At 41.9% G+C, this 19742-nt stretch overlaps 1 protein-coding gene across 7 annotated transcripts in view; it reads right to left on the bottom strand.

Moving 5' to 3' along the window:
- The window catches only part of pole3 (polymerase (DNA directed), epsilon 3 (p17 subunit)), a 143542-nt gene that overhangs the window by 30452 nt on the left and 93348 nt on the right, over window positions 1-19742 (bottom strand). For 5 of the 7 annotated variants that reach the window (XM_069933574.1, XM_069933617.1, XM_069933567.1 and 2 more), the window contains 3 exons: window positions 6156-6230; window positions 3159-3244; window positions 778-896 (listed from right to left, as the gene is read on the bottom strand). In XM_069933574.1, coding sequence (XP_069789675.1) covers window positions 778-896; window positions 3159-3244; window positions 6156-6230 — 280 coding nt within the window. Of the gene's footprint in view, window positions 1-777; window positions 897-3158; window positions 3245-6155; window positions 6231-19742 lie in introns of those variants that run through there. The other 2 variants (XR_011356329.1, XR_011356328.1) reach the window with 2 other exon arrangements.

The raw sequence follows: 19742 nt of genomic DNA, 5'->3' as shown, positions 1-19742 counted from the left end.
AGCAGAGATTTGAGTAGATCAAATATCTTACTGCCCATTAGACTCAAAAACAGTGATCGCTTCTGATTTACAGGCGGTGACTCATCAATATTATGGGCTGGACAGTAATGATTAAATCTTTCTACATAGTTAAATCAGTTTTCATCTGACTCCACAAATTCTCCAAACTTTTCCTCCGCCATTTTGAGACTTCTGTCACTGTTATGTATTTATGGTTTAGTAATATATTAGCACAGACGTGATGCTTCTTTAAGGTTTAAAACAAGTATAAGATGGTTCTTCACCCCAGCATACAGTATATGAATGACGCACGCAGGCATATATACATAACATAAATGACCATTTCTGTTAAATTGCCTTTAAGGTAAGTTATGAGAGAACTATCCATACTACATTGGGTCTGGAGAATATCCAATGTTGATCCGTGCTTAACAATAAAATGCATTGCACTCTAACATTCAATTTGTATACAAAACTTGCAGCTATGAAATAAATGTACCACCTTGGATCGATGGGCAAACAAACATGATTTGAATAGGGGTAAGGGCATTAAATTTGGCATTTCCAAATATCCATATTGCCCATGGACTGCATCATGTCTGGCTTTTATAGACTTGGCAATTCATTTAATTTTTGAATTATGAAACAAAACCATTAAAGTTTGAAATGTGACTGGAATCTAGTTAGATTTATGTGGAATGGTATCATCTTTGGATTAATGAAGTGATGCAACTAAGTATGTTAAATGGTCTGAACAGTATGTCACAACTTCCTCACCTTCCAAAGCATCTTTCAGTGGGGTAATGAAACGATCAAACTCCATCTCTTCCATTGCTGCAAGCACATCCGAGGCACTAAGTGTTTTCCTCTTGCTCTTCATTGCAAAATTATTTGCACTGTGAAAATACATAAATTGTAATACATTTTATGAAACACTAACATAAAAAAACAGCTCTTAAAATTGCAAGGACTTCTCCAACAAGGACTGAAGAAATAAAACCAATTTTATTTTGTTTTTTTTCCAGAAACTCTTCTATCTTTATCTCTAAGTAAATAAGACTTCATGAATGGTCATAGGCCTAAAATGTTAATTCTGGTTCTCTCCCCACAAATGGTGACAAACCTGCTGAATATTTTCTGTTTTTTTCATTCTCTTGTGCCTTGGAAAAACTTTTGGGTGTCAGGAAGTTTATCACTTGCTGCAGGATAATTAGCCCAATCTGCTCTTACAGCCACAGCAATTTTCTGACTGATCCTATTGAATTTCTGTAGAGGAGAGAGTTAACTAAAGATAGCTCAGAACAGCCGTTCTCAACCTTTTTTCGGCTATGGCCTCCATAGGACTCTAGTCAAAGTTTATGGGCCCTCTTCTCTACGAGGCAGTTAAGTTTTGGTTTCTTCCGTACTTCTCTCCTACCAACCAAAAAAACACAAAATATATTTATGTTAAGTGGTGAAAAGAAATCAAGGCATTTATTTAAATGTGCTATAGCCACCATGGCTGTTCTAGACTATGTCTGCATCAGAAATGATATATTAGCAGTCTTAAGCCCCTTTTCCACTGGCACCCTGTCCCAGGAATTAATTGGGAATTTACTGGGATAGAGTTCAGTGGAAAAGGAACAGTGTCTGCATGCTAGCGTCAAATGATGCCATTTTACACTGGGGATTAACTGCCTCTACCCCTACTCATATCCCTGGCATTTGCTGACGCTGGTGTGCTGATAAAACCAGTGGAAACAGGACAGCAGAAAGTCACACGTTTCCAGTTCACTCCAATCCCTGGGGATGAATGTGTTGAGTGGAAAAGCAATTAGTGTCCCAGTTAAGAGTGGCCCAGTGGAAATGGCACAAAGGGCTTCCTGTCTTGGGACACTGCTCAGCCAATTAACTGGAATGCCAATGGAAAAGGGGCTTTAGATTGTATCCAGAGTGGAGAACTGGACTCAGGAATGCAGATGCAGCTTTACTCAGAGAAATGCAATTTGAATAAATCAAACTAGACCAAGCTTACTCTAAATAGTGTTGTGGATTAGCGGGACTTAGCGATACAGCCACATAGCTTATTAAAGCTGACAGCACAGGTAGATACTGAAAAGAGCGTAAGGGACACTCTTTTCACTAATACAATTAAATAAGTGTTGGAACATAATGTTGAAGTTACACAAGATATTCATGATGCCACACTATTGTACGCAGTCTTGATTGGCCAAGCTGCAGAAAGGATATTATAAAGTTGGAAAGAATACAAAGGTGGTTATTGCCAGGAATAGAGAAGTTGTAATTGTGAAATATTGGAAAAACTGGGCCTGTTTTCCATTGAGCGTAGGAGGTTGAAAGAGAATCTTACTGGGGTCTATATAACCATGAGGGGCATTGATAAGGTGAATAGTGACAGTTTATTTCCTGGAGTGGGAGAATATAAAAGGGTATAACAAACCTCTGAAGGACAAATACTGTACAAGAATAAATTTAATGAATGCAAAACACTGGCTCATTTGGAATGAGAATCCTGCTCCCTCCTTTCTGCCTTGATTAAACTTAAGCCTCTTTTTGTTTCTGTCACAAATGTAAAAAATATTTGCATTTCTTATGAAATCTAGGTGATCTGCATCAAGAATAGAAAACATTCATAACTTTGTTAAGTGCAGATAACTATGCATCAGTAAATATAAACTGGAAAGAAACTAATAGAAATCAATGAAATGATTCATATCAATGAACTAGTAAAGTTTCAGCATTGAAATCATTCAAAAGAAAGGAATGTAACGTTTCTGTTAACTGTTGAATTTTATGTGAAATAAGTTCGGGTAGTCGCTATACAATTCCAAGAAAGTCTAGCTCAAACAGAACAAAGCTATTTCATTAAACAGGACTAAATTGGATGTCAATCGTGATGGGGCAGATTGTAGAGATATTTTTAGACTATAACCATACTCTTTCTCAACTGTGGATTTTTGTTGCTGATGGTCCTTTGAGAAGCCCTGAGATCATGATAAAGTTTATCATCCTTCGTTTCCTTCATTTCTGCCAGCACAGAATTCACAACATGTGAAATCAAGACTGTGCCACTCTTAAATTACAGCAAATAACGGTGATATGGCAAAATTATGGAACTTTACTGCAATGCACATTACAGGTAAAGGAGAGTTTCTCACCAGGAAGTTGCATAAAGAACAAAAACACTAGCTGCTCGGGATATTGCACTGCGAGCTTCTTTTGATATATTCACTCCATCTGGGAGCTAAAGAGAAGAATAAATTAATGAAATACATAATCTCTGATAGAGAGAAGAGAAACAATAGCACAACTCAAAATTATAGCTAGAAAGAATTCTTTCTTTGGCTTGGCTTCGCGGACAAAGATTTATGGAGGGGGTAAAAAGTCCACGTCAGCTGCAGGCTCGTTTGTGGCTGACAAGTCCGATGCAGGACAGGCAGACACGATTGCAGCGGTTGCAGGGGAAAATTGGTTGGTTGGGGTTGGGTGTTGGGTTTTTCCTCCTTTGCCTTTTGTCAGTGAGGTGGGCTCTGCGGTCTTCTTCAAAGGAGGTTGCTGCCCGCCAAACTGTGAGGCGCCACCAAGACACAAGAGAAACTTGTCCGAGAACTACTCTTTGCAGACGATGCCGCTTTAGTTGCCCATTCAGAGCCAGCTCTTCAGCGCTTGACGTCCTGCTTTGCGGAAACTGCCAAAATGTTTGGCCTGGAAGTCAGCCTGAAGAAAACTGAGGTCCTCCATCAGCCAGCTCCCCACCATGACTACCAGCCCCCTCACATCTCCATCGGGCACACAAAACTCAAAACGGTCAACCAGTTTACCTATCTCGGCTGCACCATTTCATCAGATGCAAGGATCGACAATGAGATAGACAACAGACTCGCCAAGGCAAATAGCGCCTTTGGAAGACTACACAAAAGAGTCTGGAAAAACAACCAACTGAAAAACCTCACAAAGATAAGCGTATACAGAGCCGTTGTCATACCCACACTCCTGTTCGGCTCCGAATCATGGGTCCTCTACCGGCACCACCTACGGCTCCTAGAACGCTTCCACCAGCGTTGTCTCCGCTCCATCCTCAACATCCATTGGAGCGCTTACATCCCTAACGTCGAAGTACTCGAGATGGCAGAGGTCGACAGCATCGAGTCCACGCTGCTGAAGATCCAGCTGCGCTGGATGGGTCACGTCTCCAGAATGGAGGACCATCGCCTTCCCAAGATCGTGTTATATGGCGAGCTCTCCACTGGCCACCGTGACAGAGGTGCACCAAAGAAAAGGTACAAGGACTGCCTAAAGAAATCTCTTGGTGCCTGCCACATTGACCACCGCCAGTGGGCTGATAACGCCTCAAACCGTGCATCTTGGCGCCTCACAGTTTGGCGGGCAGCAACCTCCTTTGAAGAAGACCGCAGAGCCCACCTCACTGACAAAAGGCAAAGGAGGAAAAACCCAACACCCAACCCCAACCAACCAATTTTCCCCTGCAACCGCTGCAATCGTGTCTGCCTGTCCCGCATCAGACTTGTCAGCCACAAACGAGCCTGCAAAGAATTATTAATAAGCCATATCACCAATGTACAACAATTTTACGTTCAGCCGCTGAAATTTGACTGCAAGGATTTTTTTTAAATTGGGGTTGTCTAAAAGAGTCTTCTGTAATTTCATGTTACCCTGCTCCATTAACTAATATCATAGAAATTGGCTTAGAGGAAAATAAAATAGTACCTCCCAACACCTATTCTGGCTGCATTTGTTCACAGCCAACTGCAAACAAACAATTCCCAGAGACGTTAACATTCTTTTTCATCTTGTTCTAACATATTCCCTCATTTCATAAATGTCCAAGGGACAAATTAATTTTACAGAAAGCCAGCATTTATAAAGATCCAAATGAGGTCAATCACTTCCTACAATTAATGTTCACAAAGTGGAATCCACAATCGAGTGGATCAGTATGAATATGATTGCAGATTTATGTGGAAAGAGAGAATTGAAGAGAAAATTGTTGTGAATGCAGAGGAATAATTCCAACTTCCTCTACCTTCAAGTAAGCAACATGCAAACATTATTTCTCATAACGTTGGATAATTCAGTGTCCAAAATACATTCAGTGACAAATTGGAATGGTTAACCCTTGATCAATTCCAAATATATAATATACATGATATGTTTTGAATTACAGGCAATGGCAGTAAAATTCACATAGCAAGTTCTTTGATGGATCAGACTGCAATGCACATACTCTGCAGTTTGTAGAAAGGGCTAACATTCAAACTTTCAATTTCATCATTGAGCCAATAAACACACCAGTCCCTTTTTGCATCACAAACCAGTTGTATTATAAGGTCTTTTTAAATATTGTTGGGGGCCTGTTATCCCATTTTGGTCAGTGTTCAAAATATATAAAAACACAATTAATTACAAAAAGCATTTTTGTTTTAAGCAAATAATGCACACTAAAAATTGTTACCTACTTATTATGAAAATAAAACATTTATCAGCTGTTTCTTGCTAAAAATAGCAGTAATAGTTCCAGGCAGAAAAATACTGTTTACCCAGCTAAATCATTACACGTACAGGTTGCACCTCTCTTATCCGCCGCTCAGTGGTCCAGCAACTCACATGGTCCGGCACGTTTCAACCTGCCACTGTTAGTACAAACTCATTACAAACAGCGTGGGATATGGACCCGGGTCCCAATCACTGGCGCTGTAAAGATTAAATCTACTGTGATCGGGACCGAGTTCTGAGTCTCATGCTATCTATAAGGAGTTTGTACTAACAGTGATGGATTCAACCTTTACAGCGCCAGGGATCGGGACTGGGGTTTGAGACCCCCGCTGTCTGTAAGGAGTTTTTACTAACGGCGGCAGATTCAACTTTTACAACACCAGCAGTCGGGACCAGGATTGTCTGTAAGTTTATACTAATGTCCCAATCGCTGGCACGGTAGTAAAGGTGTTGTGCTAAAACAGTATGATTTCCTGTTTTAAACTTTTTTCTACCTTCGATATCTTTACATAGGGGATCCCTTAGGGGTCAATTTCTGTTTTCTGGCATTTTCTGTGGTGCAGCAATGGCCAGGTCCTAATGTCGCTGGATTAAAGAGATACAGCCTGTACATCTCTGAACTGTAACAAAACAGTATTCACCGCTTCTTTTATAATCCTAGTAATGACTGCATTTGGCAGGTTCAAGTCCTCTGGTCTCTCAGCCATTTTTCTTCCCTAAAACACAAATAGAGAAATAACGAAGTTCAATGTAAGCTTAACAAATAGTATTTCTTCATGCAATTAGGTGCTTTACAGCCTTCAACACTTAATTGGTTTGGCAATTCAGCTCAGGCTCAGTCTGCCCATGTTTGCTAAAACCAAATACTAAAAATTCCAGCGGCTAGAAATATGAAGTAAGAAGATAGTTATTACCAAAGCTGATATTTCCATTTGCACCTCCTTTATATTTTATTTTGTGATTATTTACACCCACTTCCACCTTCTATTACCCCAAAACCATCATCCCTTTTGACAAGTATTCTCTGTTATCTTCTGCCTTATCAGACCTTCTCCTTCATTCATACCTACTCTGCTCCCTTTCCCTTCCTCTATATATGTTAAAATTTTCAACACCTTTAACTTTTTCTAGGTCTGATGCATTATGTATCAATCTGAATGAGTGATGCAGGCAGGCATTTCCACAATATACAAGTATTCAGATGAACACTTGAAACACTATGACACAGTGGTCTATGGGTTGAATTCAGAAAAATATGTAATGTATGTGTATATAAATATATATATCTAATCTATACTGCAGATAGGTCCCTGGTCCCAAATTATTCAGTTATGAGCAAGTCTGTAGCAATTTAGAAAGATCAATTGGTAGCTATAGGAAATTGTATACTGTATACCCAAACTGATTCGACTACTGCATTCTCTCTCCACAGCCCTGTATCAGTCCCAGCTAATCCCACTGCCCTGCACTTTCCCCACAGCCCTGTTATCAGTCCCCTCACTGATCCCACTGCCCTGGTCTCTCCCCACAGCCCCATGTCAGTCTCCACACTGATCCCTACTTACAAGTTTACAGGTACACTGTTGTATCCCATATAGCTTTGCAAAGTATATAATATGGTGTTCGCACAACATCCACATAGCATAACGCCCAATTTCACATAAAGTATCGTGGACATTAAGTGCTGCATAACGTGTATATGTATGTCTGTATAAATAAACACACACACACTTCCCAACTTATGACCATAACTGGAACCAAAAGATCGGTTGTATCTCGAAATGGACGCAAGTAGGAATTTTGCCCATGCATGTGGAGTATCGAAGTCTTAAAGCAAACTTTTTAATCAAATCTTTTTTCATCGTAGATTTGACGATAATAACTTAAGGCTTTCTCAATTTGTCGATCAACCTTGGCGTATCTTTCCACATTCTGGTCCATACTTACCTTTTAGTTGGCATTCCAGGGATGGAAGCTGGGAGCAGCCATCTTGATTCCTGTGCACATGCATGAGTCTTCGGTTGGCACATGGGTTTGCTTATTGGAGTTTGGGTGGGGCATGCACGAGAATGATGGTCACAGATTCAATATCATCAGGGAGCTTAACTCTTGCGCATGCCCCATCCAAACTCCAATACGCAAACCATACGTGCATGCGCCAATGAGTTGCGCATGCACACAAGAATCAAGATGGCCACATCAAGCCAATGGACCCTGGGACACTGACTAACAAGGTAAGTACGCATATTTTGGCTCTTACATGCCCTGCATCCCTGTCATAGTTTGTCAAATACAAAAACTGCATAAATTTTATAGTTTTTCTTCTATTTTTAAAAAAAATTCAGTCACATGTGCGGATGGGCGTAAGTTGCATAGGTCACAAGTTGGGGTGCCTTATCCCATCAATATGGCCTGAGAACTATGAATGACAGTACAAACAATGGCTGGCATGGCCATATAGGCAGGAGTTTCAATGCTGTATGATTCCATGACTAACTTTCCTTTACCCTTTACAAGCTCCATCTGATTTTATTTTAAGGAAAACAATTGAGTTGTTCAAGAACGTGACAATCCAAGAATAGTTGAAGCATTCCTCTAAAAAAACCTTGAATGTGATGTTACAGGTTATATTATATATGAATATGCCTATAAAAGAGATAGATTGTGTGGGGTTTAGTGTTGGTCACTTCATAACCAGACATTAACATTTCTCTTAACACATTTCATTTGAAATGAAAGAGCTATGCATAAGCAGAGAACATGTCCACAGTCACTTTACAGAAACTTTGAAGAACGTCAATGGAGACTTCACTAGTAGGTGTTAATTGGACTGATGTTGTGGAATAAATGGACTATTGTCTTTAAAGCAACAGATGTTGAGGCAGAAACTGATTCCGGTGCCAGCTTTCTGCCTGGTTGCAGTTTGCAGTTCTAAGAGGGGTCATGTAGTTTTGCATACAAAGAGAGAGAAAAATGTGATTCTTTGGGAGGAGAGAGAGGTCAATTCTGCAATTCTACAGTGGTTTTTGAGGCTGCAACATGGAAAGCTGGTAGGCTTGTTGAAAACCCCATTTTGAAGACAGGTTCTGAGTTGAAAACCTTGTAGTCCTTACAAGAGGAAATAGATGGCAAGAGTGTTTCTCCTGAAATAAGGGAAACGAGGAACTCTGTGGTGACCTGGAAGAAGAGGTTATCATTTGGAAAACCCATGATGGAGCAAGTTTCTTCGGCAAGACAATGAAGTGACAGTTTGTGTGTGTGTGTGTGTGTGTGTGTGTGTGTGGGTGGGTGTGTTCAACGAGCAACAAATCTCTCTCTGAAACCGAGAATTGTCTGATACCGGTGACCTTGGAGGAGTGAGAAGTGAATGATTTGACTGAATCAAAGAACTTTCCTGAACTTATATATATTACATACATGTGAGCTTAAATTAGAAGGGGGTTAAGTTTGGTTCAGTTAATAAGTTAAAGTTTGATCCTGTTTTTATGTTTAAAGAAAATTAAAATCTTTTGTTTAAGTAACCATTTGTCTTGGTGAATTTCTATTGCTGCTGGGTTTTGGGGTCCTCTGGACTCATAACAGTCATATCGTTGGCCAAGACCTATTATTTTGAACAGATATTATAGGGAACTAGGAATTATTGGCTGGTGATACATTTTCAGCCCTTTAGACAATAGATTTTCAGGAAGGCAGTGACTATTTATGAAACTAAAATCAGAAAGGCTGCAAATAATTAGCAGTTCTCCAAAATTCCAGTGAAAACCAACAACAGTGGATTGTAGGCATTCAATTAAATCCATTGAACCAAAAGTATGACATTGTCCGAGGACCAGAGGATGCCATAGGTGCTCTTGGGATTACTTCAGGTGGTATGAGTCTTTTTAGACCGTAAAACAAATCTCAAAGTACTATTTAGGGAAGAGTTTTACCAGATGACTGGCCAAGATTTGTTCCTCATTTAACATTACTGACCATTGTCAGACCTATCTGCATGCTCAAAAATATATAGGATATTTCAAGGATTTGAAGGGAAAAATGTTCAGTTATACAGTTTTGCCACTTCACTTCTGCATTTTGAATTCCATGTTAAAAAAGACATACTCATATTTACACACTTTGCTCCAACATCTTATTATTCACTATTGAAGCTGATTTCTGCTGGCACTCTGGAAGGGAACTCCATACCTTCGACTACATTATTCTTGTTCCTTTATGGCAACTTTGTACACAATACTCCAGGTGTGGTTTCTCCAAACTACTTTATAATTGTCAGGAATCATCATTATCCTTGACCGTTGAGTTCGTCCAGCAGTTTTTTTTTTGCTTTAGATTCCAGCATCAGCCTTCTCATGTTTGGATAAACAAGCTGCTGTGTTTTCTGTATTTCAACAGTATCCATAACAGCTCTTCAAAAGGGCCGACGTGGTTGGCATAGCAATTAGCGCAACACCTTTACAGCGCCAGTGATCGGGACTAGAGTTCAAGTCCGGCACTATATGTAAGGAGTTTGTACTTTCTCCCCATGTCTGTGTGGGTTTTACCTAGGGGCTCCGGTTTCCTCCCACCGTTCGAAACATTCCAGGGAATGTAGGTTAATTGGGTATAAATGGGGCAGCACTGGGCTGAAATGGCCTGTTACCTTGCTGTATGCTTAAATTTAAATTTAAAAAAATTTCATGGAGCCCAAAATTAGGTAGAGAAAATTGTTTTATGCGAAGTCCTAACTCTTGGATTTTTACATTCTGTACCACATGAAGAAATTTATTACAATAAACCTGTGCCTCATTTTCAAGTCTTTTACAACTTTGGAAAACTGCATAATGCTTTAGACATGATTGCCAATAACACAAAAAACAGAAGTATGAGTGGTGACAAGAATACAGCCTGAATGAATGGGAACAACAAGACAAAAGGAGTATAGTATGAAAATAAATAAGATTATTCTGGCTGGGGAAAAAAATATGCTGCTTTTTTTTAAAGTTGAGAGAATGGTAATTGTTGAAGTTCAAAGGAACCTGCATCTCCTTGTATTAAAATCATAAAACCTAATATGCCAGTTAGAAAGGCAAATGTATTGGCCTTCACTACAAGACCAAGGATAATCATGATTCTCTACAATTAAAAAGGAGTTTGGCAAGAGCACACCTGGAGTATTGTGTACAAAATTGCTATAAAGGAAGTGAACATTCACCTGACTGGTTCCTGAAAGGCAGTTTGTTTCAATGAGGAAACATCAAAGAAGAGAGACTTAATCTGCTCAGTTTCACAGAATGAGAAAAGACATCACTGAAACAAACAATTCCAAGTGGTCAGACAAGGAGGATACATGACTGAGCTCCTCCCGTATTTTGGTGTGTTTTTACAAAAATCGCAGCGTCTGCAGCCTTTCAAGTTTCACACAGAAAGGATGTTGCCCATGGCAAAACAACCTCAGGTCTACAATAAAGTACACAATTCTTTATCTGGAATCCTTGGGGGACACTGTGTTCCGAATTTCAATTTTTCCAGATTTTGAAAAGCCAGATTTACCGAATTGTGCTGCCCTATCCACCCCCACCCCCCTCCAGTTGCGCTGCCATCTCCCTCCCCACCTCGCTCACCCGACTCGTGCTGCCGGTCTCTTGTCCTGCTGTCTCTCTCCCCTGATATCTTCCTGATACTTCCCTGCCTTAATCTTATACAAATGTCCTCTAGTGGTTGTTATTCCCACCCTAGGAAACAGGTATTGGTTGTCCAACCTATCTATGCCTCTCATAATCTTGTAGACCTCAATCAAGTCCCCTCTCATCCTTCTACACTCCAGAGAAAAGTCCCAGCTTTGCCAACTTTGCCTCATAAGACATGCCCTCCTATCCAGGCAACATCCTGGTAAATCTCCTCTGCACCCTTTCCATAGCCTCCACATCCTTCCTATAATGAGGCATCCAGAACTGGACACAATAATCCAAATGTGGTCTCACCAGAGATTTATAAAGCTGCAACATGACTTCTCTACTCTTATACACAATCCCCCTATTAATGAAGCCCAGAATCCCATAGGCTTTTTTAACTATCCTATCAAACTGAGCAACTACCTTGAGGGATGTATGGACATGAATCCCAAAATCCCTCTGTTCATCCGTGCTCTTAATTAACTGAGTGCTAACCCTGTACTCAGATTTTTGATTTGTCCTGCCAAAATGCATCACCTCACACTTGTCCGGATTGAACTCCATTTGCCATTTTTCTAACACTGCATCCTGTCTGTGTCCTCTTGCAACCTCTGATAACCTTCCGCTCCATCTACAATTCCTTCAATCTTCAGGTTATCTGCAAACTTACTCATCCAACCTTCTGTATCATCATCCAGATCTTTTACAAAAATCACGAAAAGCAAGGGATCAAGAACTGATCCCTGTGGCACTCCACTAGTCATTGCCCTCCAAGCAGAGTACTTCCTAATCACCACTACTCTCTGTCTTTCTGCAAGCCAATTTTTTATCCAGACAGCCAAGGATCAACTGATCCCATGCCTCTCGACCTTCCGGATGGGGGACCTATCAGAAACCTTACTGAAATCCATATAGACCACATCTACCACCCTACCCTCATCAATTTCTTTCATCCCTTCCTCAAAGAACTCAATTAGGCTCATGAAGCACAACCTTTACTTTACAAAGCCATGCTGACTGTTCTTGAGTAAATTATACCTCTCCAAATACTGGTAGATCCTATCATTAAGAATCCTTTCCAATAGTTTACACACCACTAATGTGAGATTCACTGGTCTATAATTCCCAGGATTCTCCTTATTACCTTTTTTAAACAAAGGGTCTCTATTTGCCATTTTCCAATCCTCTGGCACCTACTCTGTAGTTAAAGAGGATTCAAAGACCATAGCTAATGCTCCTGCAAGTTCTTCTCTTACCTCCCACAGCAACCTAGGGTATATCTCATCCGGTCCCGGGGACATCAATCTTGATGTTATTTAGAAAATCTAACACTTCCTCTTAATCATCCCATTGTCCAGCACATAGTCCTGGTCTATTTTGACTTCATCCTGATCAAGGTCCTTTTCTCGTGTAAATACTGATGCAAAGTATTCATTCAGGACCTCCCCTACCTCCACCACTTCTCGCAACGCTGCTTCTTTTATCTTTTAGAGGTCTTACTTTCACTTTTGTCATTTTTTTTAAACATAAGCATAGAATGCCTTGGGGTATCTTTAATCCTGCCTGCCAAGGCCTTTTCGTGTCCCCTTTGAGCTCTCCTAATTTCCTTCTTAAGCTTCTTCCTGGCTTCTACATATTTCTCATGAGCTCTAACTGTTCCCTGCTTCCTATATCTGATATAGGCTTGCTTCTTCCTCTCTACAAGTCGCTTTACCTGTTTTGTCATCCACAGTTCCCTTTTCCTACCATTTTTTCCTTGTCCTAGTGGGACAAACCTGTCCTGGACCGAGATCAATTGGTCCCTTAACTTCTTCAACGTTACTCTGTGCTGTCCCCCTTGAACATCTTTTTCTAATTAATATTCCCTAGTTCCTGCCTAATCCTTTCATAATTAGTTCTTACCCAGTTAATCACTCTCCTATTTAGGCTGAGTTTGTCTTTTTCTATAGCTATACTGAAGCTAAGGGAGTTGTGATCACTTTAACCAAAGTGCTCCCCCAAGAGGTCTACCACTTGACCTGGTTTGTTACCCAACACCAGATCTAGTATGGCCTCTCCTCTCGTCAGCCTGTCCACATACTGCGTCAAGAATCCTTCTTGAACACACCTAACAAATTCAGCTCCATCTCTCTCCTTTGCAATCAGGAGGTCCCAGTTAATATTAGGCAAGTTAAAATCTCCCATGACTCCAATCCCGCATTTCCTGCACCATTCTAAAATCTGCCTGCTTATCTGTTCCTCAGTGTCCAGGAGACTATTTGGGGGCCTATAGACTACTCCTAGCACAGCGATGGCTTCCTTCCTATTTCTGATTTCCACCCATACTGATTCAATGGACTTATCTTCCTCAGTGTCTTCCTTCTGTACAGATGTGATACTATCCTTAAGCAACACCTACCCTCTTCTTCCTCCACTCCTATTTAAAAAAAAAACAGCTATACCCTGGTACCTGCATCATCCAATCCTGTCCTTCCTCCAGCCAGTTTTCAGTAATGGCTACAACATCATAGTTCCATGTACTGATCCAAGCTCTAAGTTCATTCCCTTTAATCCTTATATTCCTATCTTTAAAATAGACACATTTCAACCTTTCTGACTGGTTGCATTTATGATTTTCCCCCTTCCTATCTTTCCTCAACATAGGATTCATAGCATCTTGCATTCACAATCTGATTCCCCCACCTGCCAAACTTCGAAAGTTTTAGATTCTTTAGATTCTGCAATTGTCTATGGTATGGAGGTAACATATGATCCCAGAGATGGAAAGTAAAAAGGGGGAACTACCAACTCACTAGCCTGTCAATACCCAGAGAAAATTATGGAATCCATAAACAAAGAATTTAATTACAGAAAACCTTAAAGATAATGTTAAAATTAAACAGGATCAGCATGAATTTTCGAATGGAAAACTAATTATCTGAAATTCTTTGAGGATGTGTCAGCTGCAATAATGGGAAATTAGTTGATTTTTTTTAGACATAAAGCAGGGTAACAGGCCCTTCTGGCCCACAAGCCAGTGCCCCCCCCCCCGCCCCAAATATACCAATTAACATGCTATTGATGGGCAGGAGAAAAATGGAGCATCTGGAGGAAACTCATGCAGGCACGGGAGAACGTACAATCTCCATAACAGACAGCACTGGATTCGAACCCAGGTCACGGGCACCGTAATAGCATTGTGGTAACCACGCTGCCCTTTTGTGTATTTGAATTTTCAGAAGGCTCTTGATAAGTTTCCGTAGGAATTTGATTAACAAGATTATAGCACATGGAGTTGGAGGTAATATGCTGACAGACTGAAGCTGGTCATCAGGTAGAAGGCAAACAGTTCAAGCATAACTTTCTTGGGTTCCCGGGCTGTGGTAAGTGGGATCTTGAAAGGGTCAGTGTTTGGACCTCAGTGTGATCTATGGTAGCATTACAAAGCAGGGTGGACGTAAAGAAATTTCAAGGGGTGGAAACAAATTGAATTTGAAAACATGAAGATGACAGATGGAGTAAAATGAGAAAAAAATGAAACAATTCACTTCGACGTTGAAAATAGAAACTTTTTTATAATGTGAGAAATTGAGTAATGTTCAGTGGTCTAGATCTCCATAGTATTGGAAAATGAATCTTAACACCATCTCCTTTTCCATAATTGTTGCATGATGCACTATTTACAGCATTTTCTGTTTTACTTATGGTGAAAGATATGATGGCCATTACAGAGGATTTGAGTACAGGAGTAAGATAGCTAATTATAAAGATAGCTAATTATAAAGGATACATTTCTTTACTTGGTGAGTAGCAAAACAGGAATTTTCTATGCTTGAAGGATTGGAAGTTCAGGTGACCAATTGCCCCGGATGTAAAGCCGCAAGTTTAGGCAATTTGCGGTTGTTTTGAGGCCACCTGAATGTGCAGGAGGCGCTCTTGAGGTGAGCTACATAACCCTCCTCCTTGAGGGATAATCAGCTCAACTCAGTGGCTCTCCCAGCCACCTGAATGCAGCTGGCTAAAGTGAATGTTAAAGGGTCAGACTGGTGATCACAGCTGACAATGGGCAGGAGCCAGAGTGTGCTCAGAGCCACATCCTGTGCAGCCGTGTCCTTCAGGTGGCCAGCGTTGCACTTTAAACGCTGCCACCTGAACGGCAATTTAAAGGGCTGCTTCTGCTTCTTCAGGCACATTTTTCGCGTAGAATGAACCTGAAAAAGCCTAATGAGTTGATTCTTCACATTCAACAGGTCTCCTTCCTCAAAACGATATACTTGCGGGGACCCGCAATTGCAGAGATCAGGCCGACACATCATGCGGCAGCAGTAGACCAACAGCCCTAAAATGGCGTTGGTCAAGTTTCCCAGCTAACTCAGCAGAAACAGGCTGGGAAGAAGGGCACTCGTATACATGGATGTTCCCGCCCACTATTGTTATTCATACGGCTGACTCAGTCAATCAGCAAAAATGGCGGGAACTTGAACAGTATAAAAGCAGCCTTTCCGCATTAATAAATAATGAGCTTAACCTGCAGCAAAAAGTTCAGACTGGTTCCAGGAATGGTAGTTTCAAGGCGAGATTGAGTAAGCCTACATTCTCTTATTTAGAAACATGTGAAGTTTTTTTTTAAAGTTTAAAAAGTTCTTATTGGACATAACTGGTTAGACCAATGGTTTTCAACTATTTTCTTTCCACTCACATACCACTTTAAGTAATCCCTAAGTGAGTGGGAAACACACAAAGATCAGCGTGTACAGAGCCGTTGTCATACCCACGCTCCTGTTCGGCTCCGAATCATGGGTCCTCTACCGGCATCACCTACGGCTCCTAGAACGCTTCCATCAGCGCTGTCTCAGCTCCATCCTCAACATTCATTGGAATGACTTCATCACCAACATCGAAGTACTCGAGCTGGCAGAGTCCGCAAGCATTGAATCCACGCTGCTGAAGACCCAACTGCGCTGGGTGGGTCACGTGTCCAGAATGGAGGACCATCGCCTTCCCAAGATCGTGTTCTATGGCGAGCTCTCCACTGGCCTCCGAGACAGAGGTGCACCAAAGAAGAGGTACAAGGACAGCTTAAAGAAATCTCTTGGTGCCTGCCACATTGACCACCGCCAGCGGGCTGATATCGCCTCCAACCATCTGGGCGCCTCACAGTTCGGCGGACAGCAACCTCCTTTGAAGAAGACCGCAGAGCCCACCTCACTGACAAAAGACAAAGGAGGAAAAACCCAACACCCAACCCCAACCAACCAATTTTCCCTTGCAACCGCTGCAACCGTGCCTGCTTGTCCCGCATCGGACTTGTCAGTCACCAACGAGCATGCAGCAGACGTGGACATACCCCTCCATAAATCTTCGTCCGCGAAGCCAAGCCAAAGAAAAAAGAAAAGAAGTGAGTGGGAAGGAAAGGCTGAGAATCACTGTTCTCGACCTAATTGTTACTGAAATATTTTGCTTGAGAAAAATTGTCATTGGCTCATTTCCTTTGGAGTTATGAAACCATGCACAGAACGAGTCAATTAGGTATGATTAAAACAGTGGTTTTCAATTTTTTTCTTTCCACCCACATACCACCTTAAGCAATCACTTACTAATCATAGGGAATACTTAAAGTGGTATGTGAGTGGAAAGTAAAAGGTTGAGAACCACTAGGCAAGATTGAATAATAGGTAGGCCATTGCGAGGTGAAGAAATTTCTTCTCTCAGAGGGTGGCAAATATGGAATCATTCATCTTGGAGGGCCGTGGAAGTTGTCATTGAGATGATTCAAACCAGAAAATGTTAGATATTTGGATATTAAGACACTAAGGGGAAAAGGTATTCAGCTAGAAACTCAGCCAATCCCCTCTACTGCTTCCACATTTTCTTATGTTCCAGCATTATGTTAGTGGCCTGCACAGTGTTGTTACTAATGGAGTTGCTGCTTCACAGCGCCAGAGACCCAGTCAATCCAGACCTTGGGAGCTGTCTGTCTTTTGCACGTTCTCTGTGGCCACATGGACTTCCATTCATATATTCCAAACACCTGCTAGATAGTAGACAATTGTCAGTAAATTGCCTCCAGTCTGTGAGTGACACAATCAGGAAGAGTTAATAAACATGCAAGGAAAATAAATAAAAAATCCATGCAGAATTAGTGTCAATGGGTGAGTGCAGACTCAATGGGGTGAGGGGCCCGTTCCTAAAAAAATCTTCCCATGATCACATCTCTTGATTTCCTTACTATACAAGGACCCTTCTGCATGTTATGAATGAGCTTTCAAGCCCTCTTAGTCACGACATTTCTCTCCCATCTCAGCCTGAAACAGCCCCAGATCTGGCTCGGAGACCAGAGCACCCTCCTGCCCCGGCTCGAGACTCCCCCGACCCGGGCTAACATCCGGCACACGGAGCCCCTGTCACTACTCCTGTACCAGAGGCTTCCGTTCCCAGGGCTGGTGGCGGGGAGAGGGGTTGCAACAGGGCACCGGCAGCTTCCGAGCGGCCACGCGACAGGACGGCGCGCCTGTAGGCTCAGCCCGAGCACAAGGCCGCAGTCTGACAGCGGACACATTCCCCCCTCAGCAAACCACTCACCTCAGCCACTCACACCAGCGCACCCTCCGATCCCACTCAACGACCATGCGATTGGTTGGCTGTGAGGTCACATGTTTCTCCCCGCCCACCCTGCTTCATGATCCGCGCGTCATTTTGGTTCACGGATAACAAGATTGAGAAAATGAGGCGGGAGGCACAACTGGAAAGAAACAAGGTCTTTCATATATTGCACTCCAACCCAACAAGAGCGCCCGAGAGGAATGTCATGAAAAAAAGTTGCCAAAAATTTGGGTGGTGCAGAGATTTAGTGAGGGAATTAGTGCTTTGGCAGTTTAAAGTTGTTGGGCAATAACATTTGGCCAAGAAATATCAGCTGTTGCCATTAAAATTTGCATGCCCTGGATTCGTGCAAGTAAAGGGATGTACTTGTCACACTGGAGTGAGAGGCAGTTCGGCTTTCATTAGGAAGGGAGTCAACCAGTTTATCTACCTCGGCTGCACCATTTCATCTGATGCAAGGATCGACAAAGAGATAGACAACAGACTCGCCAAGGCAAATAGCGCCTTTGGAAGACTACACAAAAGAGTCTGGAAAAACAACCACCTGAAGAAACACACAAAGATCAGCGTGTACAGAGCCGTTGTCATACCCACGCTCCTGTTCGGCTCCGAATCATGGGTCCTCTACCAGCATCACCTACGGCTCCTAGAACGCTTCCATCAGCGCTGTCTCCGCTCCATCCTCAACATTCATTGGAGTGACTTCATCACCAACATCGAAGTATTCAAGCTGGCAGAGTCCGCAAGCATTGAATCCACGCTGCTGAAGACCCAACTGCGCTGGGTGGGTCACGTCTCCAGAATGGAGGACCATCGCCTTCCCAAGATCGTGCTATATGGCAAGCTCTCCACTGACCACCAAGACAGAGGTGCACCAAAGAAGAGGTATAAGGACTGATATAAGAAATCTCTTGGTGCCTGCCACATTGACCACCGCCAGTGGGCTGATATCACCTCCAACCATGCATCTTGGCACCTCACAGTTCGGCGGGCAGCAACCTCCTTTGAAGAAGACCGCAGAGCCCGCCTCACTGACAAAAGACAAAGGAGGAAAAACCCAACCCCAACCAACCAATTTTCCCTTGCAACCGCTGCAAGCGTGCCTGCCTGTCCCGCATTGGACTTGTCAGTCACTAACGAGCCTGCAGCAGACGTGGACATACCCCTCCATAAATCTTCATCCGCGAAGCCAAGCCAAAGAAGCGAGGGAGTCAAAAAATGGAAGCAAAATTTTCGTTAAGGAGATTGATAACTACACAAAATATTGAAAGGAGAATGTTGAGGCAACCGAGATTTGGAAAATCCCACAGGGGGAGAGTGTTAGAGCTGCTTCTTTTTTCTATTGTGTATCAATGATTCTGGTTATGGCCAAGTTTGCAGATGTTACTAAACTAGGTCGAGGAGCAGGTAATGTAGTGTTATGTCTCTGATTTACTTGGGAGGCTTCTTAAATAACTTAGAGATGTGAGATTTCATTAACAGAAAAGTCTTATGCCTTCTTTCATCTAAAGAAAAACTGTTCACGCACACTCATATACATACACCACATGTTATCTCAACTATATAACATCCTCCTCAAGATAAAGAAAAAATTAGTGTTGTCATTTTCTTTCCAGTGCAACTTAAGTAACTGAACCTATACAATAGCTTATTTACACAACTATTTTTAAATAGTTCTTATCGATATTTCACTGACAGCAGTATGTTGCTTCGCCATGTTGTTGATTTGGCTGTGACCACTGGGCTCCGTGTTGCAAGTACACGTGTAGGTGATGTAGCTTGTTGTGCTTCACCTGACAACTGCTGTGTGATGTTTTTGTATTAGTGGTTGTGGTCTCTTCACTTGCTATTGGTGTTGCAGACTTCGTTGGTATTAAAGCTTTCTGCTTCATCATATCTTGTGTCGGCCAGATGTGAATTCTGTTCCTCTTCAGCTGATTGCCAGAGTCTGTCTCAACAATGTATGATCTTGATGTCTCAGCTTCTCTGATGACC

This window comes from Narcine bancroftii, chromosome 1, assembly GCF_036971445.1.
Source record: "Narcine bancroftii isolate sNarBan1 chromosome 1, sNarBan1.hap1, whole genome shotgun sequence".
Taxonomy (NCBI): domain Eukaryota; kingdom Metazoa; phylum Chordata; class Chondrichthyes; order Torpediniformes; family Narcinidae; genus Narcine; species Narcine bancroftii.
Note: the sequence above shows the minus strand (reverse complement) of the source record. Positions and strands in the feature narration are given on the sequence as shown.